The 13,019-nt window shown below is 39.2% G+C and overlaps 1 protein-coding gene across 1 annotated transcript; it reads left to right on the top strand.

Moving 5' to 3' along the window:
• The first annotated feature begins 933 nt into the window (after window positions 1-933).
• Window positions 934-12,786, top strand: tmc5 (transmembrane channel like 5). Its single transcript, XM_054603590.1, has 21 exons — window positions 934-1,074; window positions 1,588-1,786; window positions 2,257-2,456; window positions 2,662-2,739; window positions 5,517-5,633; window positions 5,738-5,840; window positions 6,438-6,519; window positions 6,626-6,886; window positions 7,609-7,751; window positions 7,858-8,002; window positions 8,260-8,412; window positions 8,739-8,905; window positions 9,319-9,394; window positions 9,504-9,601; window positions 9,687-9,782; window positions 9,923-9,998; window positions 10,619-10,752; window positions 10,942-11,115; window positions 11,361-11,439; window positions 11,569-11,661; window positions 11,754-12,786. The coding sequence occupies exons 2-21, from the start codon at window positions 1,713-1,715 to the stop codon at window positions 12,336-12,338; spliced, it is 2,934 nt and encodes a 977-aa protein (XP_054459565.1). The 5' UTR covers window positions 934-1,074; window positions 1,588-1,712; the 3' UTR covers window positions 12,339-12,786.
• The last annotated feature ends 233 nt before the right edge of the window (window positions 12,787-13,019 follow it).

Here is a 13,019-nt window from a genome sequence, read left to right as displayed (position 1 = left end):
CTGTATAAAGTTGTGTAAGATTGTTAAAAAGAGAACTTGAAACTAAATTGAGTCTAAATAGGCTGTTGCACAATATTAACAACAATAATAATAATAAAAAGAAAGAAAGAAGATTGGTTAAAACCAGGTTAAACCATCCATCCATATATCCATATATCTATATATCTATATATCCATATATCTATATATCTATATATCCATATATATCCATATATCATATATCTATATATATATATATATCCATATATCCATATATCCATATATCTATATATCCATATATCCATATATCTATATATCTATATATCTATATATCTATATATCTATATATATCCATCCATCCATATATCTATATATATCTATATATCCATATATCTATATATCCATATATCCATATATCCATATATCCATCCATCCATATATCTATATATCCATATATCCATATATCTATATATATATCTATATATCCATATATCCATATATCTATATATCTATATATCCATATATATCTATATATCCATATATCTATATATCTATATATCCATATATCTATATATCTATATATCTATATATCCATCCATCCATATATCTATATATCCATATATCTATATATCCATCCATCCATATATCTATATATCCATCCACCCGTCTGTCTACCTATATATGTACTTTATTTATTGCCATGTCTATGCAGACAACATCAATAAGTCAGCCCCACCATAGGCCAACCTATAATAGATAAAACATGGACTGTTGGATACCCACCTGAAGTGCAGGATGCCAATTAAATTTCAACCTTGAGGGTTCAATTATTTTTGTCACAATACAAAGTGTCCACATGGGATTTGCATGGCCTATCCAGAGGAGGTGGACTTTTACCTTTATGAACTCTGCACACACTTCCTGGTAGCCAGACAGTCCTCTGTTTTATCTCACTGAAGGTGTTTCTCAGGCTTATTCACAGGTCGCTCCTCTGTCTTGGACTGTTAAAAAGACTTGAAGCCACTTTTCTGCAACTCTAGGACATTTTGTAAGGATTGTTTTTCTGTTATTCTACCACCATCACAGCACTACCAGGTAAGCAGGGTTTCAGAACAGAACAGAATGTAGTTTTATCAATAACGTTTCATCATCTGCACAGTGTAGTAAATATATCAGCTCATACACTTATAGTCTCACTTTATGAGTTTTTTTGTCTCTAACATCCAGTGTAGATTTGTCAGACTGCAGTTTTCTGTTCACTGTTATTCAGATTTTCCTATTCTGCTATCCTTCAGTTACTCTGTGTGAGAACCAAAGACTACTGCATGTGGTGGAAACCAAACCTAATGTCTAAATTAATGATGAACAGACGAGGTTGGCACCTAGAGATTAAATTACACATGCTTCTCCCTGACAATGTAGCTGTCACTCTGAGCAAAGAAAGGCACTAGGCTTTAACATGTGATGCTTCTTGCTAAGGCACCACTAAAGTTGACTTAACTGGAAACTGAAGCCTCAATACATCAAGTAATGAAGGCATATACTCTCATCTTTCTCTCGATAACTTAACACACTATTATAGTAATCTAAAGAGCAATTTCTTTACAGTGTTTTACTGAACCTGGACTATACAAACATCAACATATTATACACGAAGAGTGACTGCGACAGAGTGAGCTGAAGGATCATCGTCGTCTCCAAAGAAGAGGGAAAGGATCAATTTGACAGATCTCATGACAAGTTTCAGAAACGGAGGATTATTCAACCCTGCCTACCATGACAGCGAGACTCTGGAAATTGATAGAAGGTTTGTGGTAATAAAACATAAAATGTGGTTTTGTCTCAGTGGATCATTAATTCAGAAAAACCTCAATTTATCAAAGAGTGTGTTTGAGTGAGTGCTGGGTCTTTACTTGTACTCAAAGGTCATGTTATGTACTGTGAGGGAATGAACAGGGTGTCCTCAAGGAACAACAGTAATGGGTAAAAATGTTAAGGTCTGAAAAAAACACTACAGTAAACTTTAGGGCCACATATATAAATCCATTATATTATAGACTCTAGAAAAATAAATCCTGCACTTCCTTGTAGGAAATAATATCCTTAAAATGACCCGCTGGAGAAAAACAATCACCTCCATCTTAGTCATATCTATAACACTTAATTACAGATAAAGATCTTGAAATTCCAGTTCCTTTCTTGAACTGATAACCCCTGTGCTCTCCTAAACGATTTATCCTCACGTTATTTGTTCTGTGTGGTCTCCATGTCTTCCAGTAAAACACACCACACTAACCCCTATGCCAGGGGTGAGAGGCCAGACGGACAATACTCGACCGGTCAGATCAGCGGTGATGAAGCTGTGGGGAGAATGCCGTTGGGGGGCTGGCATGAGGAGAACTTGAGGGGGAGTGAAAGCATCCCCATGGAGCGCATCTCAATGCGCCTAGGAAGTCCGTCATGGCAGCATGACCTCAGTGAGTGTCCAAGCTGAACTATTGAACAATATTAAGTCTGTGTGTACATTTTTTTATATCTCTATAATATCACAGAAAAAAAGCAACATCATTTGGTGTTGACTACTCAGTCAGTTGGCTCTATATGTGTTTTGCACAGGCCTCTGCGTGTTGCTAAGTGACACTTCTGTTGATAGTTCTATTGTTTATCCTCACTTCTATTCAGGTCACAGTACGTTCCAAATCCCACCTGACTCTCAGTATGACCGATCACCTTCCGTGCGCCTTTCTTCTGCAACGTCAGGTAATGGTTAAACTAATCTTACTCACAGTTAATGTGAGCTCTGGTGCTATGGTATCGCCACACACACACACACACACACACACACACACACACACACACACACACACACACACACACACACACACACACACACACACACACACACACACACACACACACACACACACACACACACACACACACACACACGGCATTCCTTAAGTGTTCAGTCCTTGTTGGTTTAGAATTTCTATTTGAGAGTACATAATGTAATTGTGTTGAGCAGTCTTTATGTTGATTCATAAGCTTAATTTTTTTTTGAAATGTGTGCATATTTCCTTCTCTTTTTGTGTGTATACAAAGAAAAAAATGGAATGTCACCACAGACAACCAGTGTCTAATACTGCAAAGTATTGCGGTACTTTCATCAGTGGGCCATAGTCTCAATCACCATCGTGTTACCTCCCTTGGGGATTGATTGTAATTTAAGAGAAATGTATTTAAATGGAATTACTTTAAATGAAAATCCACTTTAAGTGCATTAACAGACAATAATTGAAATGAAATATGATGTTCATGTTGACCTGTTGACTTTGATTATCAATTACCTTAGCAAAGTCCTTTTGGATAATCATTAATGGAGGCTACGCACAACAAGAAATGAAAAGAAAGACCAGGAAGTTGGCAAAGAAAATAAAACAGAGGGACGGGGGTTGTGGGGAAAAGGTGTCTTAATCTGAAGGTTATTATCTAATGATTGAGGAAAACTGTTTTAATCATGCTGAGACATCTCATTTTTAGCCAGAAATGCAGCATAGCTTTATGGATGCCATTATGTCGGTTAGTCTGTTAGTGGGATCACCATTTTAACCCATACATAAATATAACAACAACTTTTTGATACATTTCCATAAAGTTAGGTTCAAACTATCACATATTGCTCAGGATGAACTGTGAGAACTTTTGTGATACATTTACTTTCTGTCTGTCATCAGATCAGCTCTTACATTTTTCCAATACTTTGGTTTATGACCAAATAAAACAATACCAAACTCCCATTAGCCACAATTTTACATTGTGATTAATGCCAAGTAGCGAATGGTAGCATCCTAACACGCTAAACTTATTTTTATTTTATTGGTTTATTTGGTAGGGACAGTGCACATTAATAAAACATTTCAGTAAATGTGCCAGAGTTAGCCAAGAGGCTATTTTTCATCTGTAGTCCCTCGACAGATGTTACAAAGCCCTAAAAACAGAATATAAGAATACAAAAAATACAAAATTATGTTAAATAGAACATGGACTAAAAACAAGATTTTCTTGCATTGTTAGACACTAAAAACATATATCAGAAGCAGAATACATAAAAAGCATGCAGAGTATGTAAAATAGTGTAATATCAGTCTGACAGGGCTAAACAACAATAAAATACATGCATGCATGTAACGGGTGGTGTGTGGACCCAAGTGCAGTACGACCAGGAGACAGTAATGTTCAGGAGCTTTATTCAAAGCGGAACAAACAGCAGGTAGACAGAAATCAAAAGGAGCAGAGGCAAATCTCGTGGTCAGGGACAGAAGGCTGAGTCGGTTTAACCGGGGCTGTGAGCTGAGAGAAATAGTGCAGGAAGAGTGAACAGGTGTGACTGTGACAATGCAGGTAGATGAGTGTCGACGGGCAATATCAAAACAGACAGACAGGTGACAGCAGACAGGCTGGGGGAAATTCAGCACAGATTGAGGAAGTAAGGCGCAGTTATGTTCTAGTGATAACAGAGCTGGGAACTATAGAACCATTTCTTTAAATTAGCTTTAAATGATACCCTGAGCCTTCCTCATAGCACTTATTGCATTCGTATTAGTTTGTTGCATTTATTGTTTTCGTAGTAATTTGCCTCTGCACTATACTTTTGCTCTGGTTTATGCTTTTAGATGCTTGTTTAAGAAAGGAGATGCACTTATGACTTCTGGTGACTAGTAGTTCTCTTGAATACCTATGTTGAATACACTTATTGTAAGTCGCTTTGGATAAAAGCGTCTGCTAAATGACTGTAATGTAATGTAATGTAATGAACTATATAAGTATATGATCTTGTACATGAGACAGACCATTACATATTTAATCATGTTTTCCCAACTGAACAAGTTATATTTTTGTTATATTGGGCAGTGATGATAAATAACAGTTTTTTTGTCAAGGATTTTGAGTGTTCTTTTTTACAATGACTGAAGTGGTTTTAGAGTAGTGGTGCTAGCCTGTGACCAGGTTGGCATGCTGACGTTGAGCTCAAAGCATCATCACACTTTAATTCGCAGGCTATATTGTGAAGCATAACCACACTACCTGTGAATGACAGTAATCATTTTAGTAATGCAGTTGGCACAGTAGTCAGACTCTGGCTGTGGCTACAGTATCATAGTTTTTATCAGGAGTAAAGATAATGTATATCTATCGGCATAATAGCACCCACATTAGCTCTTACTGTTAACCACTGCTATCAGCTGTACTTTCAGTCTATGTATTTACAGTGGGCAATACACATAAAGTTTAACTGCAGTTAATCAGGAAAATATAAAGAGAAGAAAGTAAATCAATGTGTTGGGAGGGTAATGCTTACATGTGTGAGCAGCTGCAAGTGTGACATTAAAAAAAGTCAAACTTGATGTCACCCTGTTCCTGTATTTACCATTTGCCTCGTTAGTTCACCATGATATATAAAGCTCTCTGGAATATTTCTTGTCGATCACTGCCGATCAGCACAGCACAAACTTCTCTCTTCATGTTGGTTCGTTCAGGTAACATGACGATGAGATGGAGAGGAATTACAATGAGACGGATGAGTTTGTTTCCTAGCGGGGATCCTGCCCACGTAGCCCTCACAGAGGATGCCATCAGGAACGAAATGGAGAATGGTAAGAGCATTGGGATGTGAAGAGTGACACCTTATCTACATTCTGGATGGGAGCCTGTGTAAATATCACAGGGAGGTCTTATCTTGTCATCTTGTGTGTGACAGAGGAACAGGACCTGGTCAAGGAGCTCGTTGCCCTGTCAACACGAGACCAAATTCGGGCCATTCGGGATCTTCCAATGAGCTTTGACGAGAAGAAACACATCAGGTGGGTCTTGACTGATAAGCAGTTAAAGGTGATAAGCCTCCTTGTCAGCGTCATCCCAGGTTAACTATTACATCCTGCTAAGAACCATAAATATAGAGTTCTGCATGCAAAGACATGGTAGTACTCTGTTGCAATAGAGATCACTAGAGGAAAAGATGCATGTGCACAAACTCACATATATACACACTGTTCTCTTTTTTCAAGGTACATTTCAGTAAACTATTAAAATGACAGAAAGTCAAAAGTTTTTTCTGCGGCTGTGTCACAATTTATCTAATTCATCGGGAGATATAGACTTTTGAGGTACTAATATCATTATCACTTTTAACATTGTTCTTAATTAAACTGCACCATTACCTTGTGTTTTTATATTCATAAACATACTTTTGTATATATATATTTATATGTGTACATAGTAGTTAAATGTTTATGCCTCTGTTATTTTACTTGTTGTTCTTGTTTCTGTTTTATTTGTCTATTTCTGTATATGTACTTTAAGAGCTTCAGAAAAAAGGAGTCACATTCCTTGTATTGGTACGCATACATGGCCAATAAAGCTGATTGTGATTCTGAATCTGATTCTAATTACCTCCACAGGAGCCAAGTGCTGGCGTTCAAGTCTTCCAAGAAATCTCGCCAGTTCACATGTTTTGCAGACTGCTCTGAGAATGTGTCACTGGTAAGTAAACAACATGCTTCAACGACATACTTAAACAACTCCTTGAGAGTACATCTGTTATGTAACCTATGCTTTATTCTATAGATGTCACATGTTGCTCTCTCAGTCTTTCCGCAGGTTTGGCTACAGTATCACTTCAGCCCGGCAGACCCTGGAGCTGTGGCAAGGCATCATGAAAGAGATCGGTGGCAAGTTCGGCACCAGTGTCCTCACCTATTTCGTGTTCCTCAAGTGGCTGCTCATGTTCAACATTTTCTCCTTCCTGGTCAACTTTGGCTTCATCACCATCCCGCTGCTTGTTTACGACCCCTCCCCCAATATACCTGCCAATGTGAGCTTCAGCGGACTGGAAATACTAACTGGAGCTGTAAGTGGAGAAAACTATCCAAATGATCCCCAATACATATCAATTGATTGTATTCAAATTATTGGGCAGTTTAAAAGGTGCTCTGATCAATATTTTTCATATCAACAGTGGATGAAATTACTACGTGCAACATTTAAAAGTTGCTTTGTATTTATGACCACAAAATAATTATCAGCCGAGCAGTTCCCCTCAGCTTTACTGAGCCTTTTAGCGTCTTCCAGGTCATTTTTGGTTTTCTTTTAGTCCACCTCCAGACAGGCAGCTGTTTTCAGCAAAAAATAAAAAACACTCACATTAACCAACTATGCACTACCTGTCCAGGCCCAATGGGAAGACATACTTAGCTGGTGAACATATTGGAGCACAAAGCAGCTAAAGAGACAGATATTTCCCACAGGAGTTGATGGAGACCAAAAACAGAGCTTAAAGGAGAGTAAATATTTGATGTTCATTTGTCAGATGGCGAGAACTACAGTTCCAAATGAATACCAGTGTTACTCTGTGCCTGCTGGAAGTGTCAATAGGAAACTGTTTGCTAACATGTTAGCCATGATTACTTTATACAGTGATATGTAAATGTTATCTCTACAGCGTGTTGTGCTTCTCCCAAATGGACAAAAATCTTTCATTAATAATATATAACAAATTAAATTGTATAAAATATAGATGCTCAGTATAAATGTTTTTTTCAATGTATAGTTAATGTGTTGTGGTTTCTCCAGGGTTACTTCCACTACACCGTCATGTACTACGGCGGCTACAGCAATGAAACCCTGCATGGCCTGGTGGAGTACAACATGCAGTTGGCCTATTTCTTCACCATTGCAGTCTACATGGTTCTGTGCGGAATTGCACTTATCTACAGGTTAGTTTATTTTCTGTATAGCTAGAATGTATATCACAATATTTTGGGTTTATTGCACATCCTCTGATGCAAACACATTTGTAAGTTACCCATTTCCCTCTCGCAGCATGGCCAGCTCATTCAAGGAAAACTACGTTCTAGCAGACTCAACTTCAAACAGTGCATGGCAGCTTCTCTGCAGCTGGGACTTCAGTATTACCAATGAGAGAGCAGTGAGACAGCGCAAGAACAATCTACGTGTCCAACTCAAGGTGACTATTACTGTGCTGTAAACCCCCTTTTGTCACTGAAGACACCAATTTAGAAGAAAGAGAGGTGTTTAATTGTAGGATCTTTTCACCTCCTTATCATGAAATATATCTGAAACAAACTTGCTACTCTCAGCTTTGTATTTACATTCTGTAAGTCAGCTTTAGCCGCAAATGATAAATGATAATCGCTTAATTCTGTTTAAAGACAAAAAGACACATTTTTCATCGCCACGATTATCCTCTTGCCATCTCTTCAGGAGTCTTTGTCAGAGAAGGCCCAGAGAGAGCTTCTAACCCTCTCTGAAAAGCTGAAGCACTTCGGGGTTCATCTGGGTTCCTGGTTCCTCTCCACCGGGTTGGCTGTCGGCTGTGGAGTTAGCATCTATTATCTCTGCCAATACGAACAGCAGGTACACAAGTAGAGGTTGAATCATTAGTCCTATTGTTAAATTAGACTAATTGAAAATCATTTTCCCATTAAAACCAATATTAACAAAGAAATCTCCTGAACTGCACAGTTGCAGATCCCTTTGTTTGCCTGTGTAGAGAAACTGCGCATGATAATACTTTATGGCATTGTGAAGTATTTGGTCTTTAAAATCGGTATCAGCATGTGTCATAAGCTTGGAACTCACAGTAATGAGTCAAGTCATTTACTGGCAGTGAAGAGTTTGATTCATGACTTTGCATGCAGTGTTTGCTATCTCTAGCTGACCTCCAGCTGTTATCTTTATAGGTGGCAACAGATGCTGCCAACTGGTCTCTGCTTCAGGAGGCAGAGACTCTCCTGGTTCCCTTTGTGGTGTCTCTGATGAACCTGGTCGTCCCGCTCTTCTACTCCCTCTTCAACAAGTTTGAGCACTACTCCAGTCAGCGCAGACAGATCTACGCTCTGGTAGTCAGGTTAGATAGCAGGGACACATTATGTTATGTGCATTAAAGGACATTTGATCAAGGAATGTGTCCTTTAGAAAGAGTTTTGACATTTAACGAAATGCACTTATTTGCTTTATTGAAAAGAACTATACGAGAAGATTCACAGATCTGTCTATTCAATATGAAGCTGGAGCCAGAAGTCGATTAACTTAGCTTAGCTTAGCATAAAGACTGGAAAAGGGGGAAAATAGCTAGCATGGCTCTTTCCAAAAGGTAACAAAAACTGCCAGCTGCTCCTATGAACGCTCTCACAGTGGTGATACCAATCTTCTCAACTAATTCTCATCAAAAAAAGCAAATAAACATATTTCCAATAAAGTCAAACTATACCTTTAAGCACCAATAATCCTTGAAATCTTTTGTTTCTTTTTCCCCCACAGAAATGTGTTCCTCAAGATGTCCATTCTGGCTGTCCTGTGTTATTACTGGATGAATGTGGTGGCTCAGAAGTTTTCAGTATGTTTGACAGGGATCATCCCTTTTTGTTTTGCTATCTTTAAACTCGCCGATATTAGTTTTGTCTGTATATTGACAGTCATTTATGAACCTGTTGTGTTCTCCACAGTGTTGGGAGTCCATGGTGGGACAGGCTTTGTACCGTCTGGTCATTTTTGATTTCCTTTTTCTGATGTTGGGATCCTTCTTTGGAGAGTTTCTTAGCAAGTGAGTAACACACTTTGAGTTTATTCTTCACAATCATAGAAATGGGCTCAGTTAAACTAAACCAATCATCATTTCTTTGTAACAGTGTGATTGGGACGAGATTACTACCTCGTTTGGGGGTTCCAGAGTTTGACGTAGCCAGAAATGTCCTCGAACTGATCTACGCACAGACTCTGGCCTGGTAGGATCAATGCATTTAACAGTTATTACAAAGTCTACGGTAAAAGCTCAATGATATTAAGATCAGAATTTGGGTTTCCTTTTCTGTTCTCAGTGCTATTTATATTAATAGATTGTTTACCCTCCATTATCTCCCCACAGGATTGGAATCTACTTCTCTCCTCTGCTGCCCGCCATCCAGATTCTCAAATTTTTCATTTTGTTTTACTTGAAGAAGGTAAATGCAGGTTTTATAAATGTTAGAGGCCTTGGTGATTTAAAACTGAACTGCAATGATGACACATAGGCAGATACAATGCCATCACTGGCATAATGCTGCTTAATATAAGGTTTTAGGCTCATGTTACGCTATTTGTGCACCTGGTTAAATTATTGATTTAAATCCTTTCATCACACTGACAGTATGCTTTATTTTGTGTCATAGAAAAGACAAGTAGGGTTTTTGTATTTGTGGAGTAAACCTTTGGTTGCGCTATACCACAAAAGGGCAATCAATCAATTCAGTATGATTGGTAATTTGACCCAGGTCAGATCTGTTGTTGTTGAATGTTTCATGAACATGCTGAATGACCTTTGAAGCAATTATTTCCGAAAGCTCTCATGAGATCTTAATGTAATTTATTATGGGGTTAAACAGATTCAATGTTTAGGCTGAAATTAGCTTATGGTTTTGTAGACTTTAATAATACTATGAGGTATTGCAATAATAATGTCTTTGTTAATGTGTGTGTGTGTGTGTGTGTGTGTGTGTGTGTGTGTGTGTGTGTGTGTGTGTGTGTGTGTGTGTGTGTGTGTGTGTGTGTGTGTGTGTCTGTCTGTCTCTTACCACTTCCTCAGGTCAGCCTGATCCAGAACTGCCAGCCTCCGCGGCGGTCGAGCAGAGCAGCTCAGATGCAAACCATCTTCATCGCCCTCCTCTTCTTCCCTTTCTTTGTGGGAGCCCTGTCCATGGTCGCATACACCTCCTGGAGGTACGAGGGCATGACCTATTTTGAATATTAGAAACTTGTATTTCACATTAACAACCTGGAGTCAAGAAAGAAAATTATAACAAAACCGAACGGTACCAGTCTTTGATACATGCTTCATTATTTACCTGTACACAAATCCCCTCAAACCAATCCTAAGTCTTGCTTTGTCCACCCTGTCTTGCGCTGTAGTCTGACTCCATCGGAGCAGTGCGGCCCTTTTCAGGGACTCAACAACACCTTCAGTGTGGTTGGATTGTGGATGGATGGACTGGAGGATATCTCTGGTTCTCAATGGGCTGTCTGGATCTACCAAAATGTCATCAGGAGTGAAATCTTCTACTTTTTTATCTCACTCATCATCATGTAAGTGTGTGAAATGGAGGGTAACCATGGTGCTCAATTCTGCCACATGAAAACTGCATCATACGAAGCAGTCACAATGTTGAAGTGCCTTAAAATTCATTTGACTTGTCAAAACATAGACTGAGACAGACTGGAACAATGTGGACACAATGTGTGTATTCATGTAAAATTGAGCATATTTATGTCATTATGCAAATGGTGTTTACAATATGATGTCATTCATATTATAATGTTTCCCTACCCAGTGTCATTATATATATCTTCTGGCAAGTCACTCAGGGCCGTAAGCAGCTTATTGGTCTCCTGAGACAACGGATTATAAATGTGAGTGTGTTTTAAAAACAATCCTTAAAATGTTGTTTGTATATTTCTGCTTGATAGCCCTTTGTCATGCCGGCTTAACCCTTGGCTGCAATTGATGCAATTGTTTTCTTTTTCTTTTTCACCCACCAGGAAGGGAAAGACAAGTCCTTCTTGTTAGAAAGGCTCCAGAACCTCCAAAAATCTCAGCCTGATAAAAAATACAAACAGAGGAATCAAAAAAAGGTTTGCTGTGAGGATTATTTCATGGCAACTATTTACCTTTCATTCTGAGATTAGTTATCAACCCTGCTGCATGTTTCTTCTCCTGTCCTCAGCACTCCAAGCGGCGTCCAGATGACCACTCCTCCACCGGTCAGTCCAACTCAAACGCCATGGTTCAGGCGTTGCTCGCCCGCCAGCAGCTTGAACAGGACGAAGAGAGACGCAGCACTGGTGGAGTGCCCGTTCCCTCCGACATCTCCACCTCTAACGCTCTGATCCAGGCCATGTTGGCCCGTCAGAGAGCTGAAGACCAGGATGAAGATAAACACTCGCAGTCCTCCAGCGCCTTAGCACAGGCCATGAAAGCCAGGGAGAGGGCCGATGGTCAAGAGAGGGATGAATACTACAGCACAGGTTTTTCTGAAGGCCCTATCGACACATCCAGCGCCGTCAAACAGGCGATGCAAGCCAGACAAAGGGCAGAGGAGGACAGAGGGGATGACGCAAATGACCTGCCATCCTCTGTGTCGAGTGTCATGATGCAAGTCATGCAAGCCGGACAGAGAGCAGAGGAAGAGGACCGGCCTCAGTGGGTCCCGGCTCCCCCACAGAACTCAGCTCCAGCAGGCTCCAGCGCTCTCATACAGGCCATGTTGGCCCGGCAACAGGCCCAGAACGAGTACGATGACGGTTACTGACAAAAGCCGTATGACTTTGTCTAAATGTGGGGAGAGGAACATGACTGGAAAAACAACAAATGACTGAAATCACACATGTTAGTTTAGGATTTTGAGTGGTCACCCACAGATGAAATAGGATCAGTAATAAGTCCATAAATGGGGTGATTTCTCAGGAATTGCATTATTCAATCTTACTGTAAATCCAGAAGAACAAAGTGCTAAGATTGCTTCTGTAGCAAGGCTAGAAGAGAGTGCAGGTCCACCTCTTTATGCCCTATTTTATACTATAATATATTTTAATATGTTTCTATGGCAGTATACAAGCCTTGTAAGATAAATAGGTACTATAACATATATAAACTAGGCCTGATCTTGTGCCTAATGTAATTTCTGTATCATTAACACCAGTTGTTAATACCATTATATTATCTGTGAAATGTACAACACCAGAATACTTAATAAAAGAAAGTCAAAAATAAATGTGTCACCGTCCTTTTGAAGTGCCCCCATTCAATATGAAGGGCAGGTGAGATTGGTTGGCACTAAAAACTTTATAAAGGGATGTGGAAGAACCCGGTCGATAAGCAGGAGAATTGCAACAAAACAAAAAGTCCTTCATTAACTTAAAGTTGACTGGAACAAAGGGCTAAAACGAAACCCTGTAATTTCAATATAACTAAGTTAAACTAAAGAAAAACA

This window comes from Anoplopoma fimbria, chromosome 9 (assembly GCF_027596085.1).
Source record: "Anoplopoma fimbria isolate UVic2021 breed Golden Eagle Sablefish chromosome 9, Afim_UVic_2022, whole genome shotgun sequence".
Taxonomy (NCBI): domain Eukaryota; kingdom Metazoa; phylum Chordata; class Actinopteri; order Perciformes; family Anoplopomatidae; genus Anoplopoma; species Anoplopoma fimbria.
This window is presented reverse-complemented; position numbering and strand designations above follow the sequence as displayed.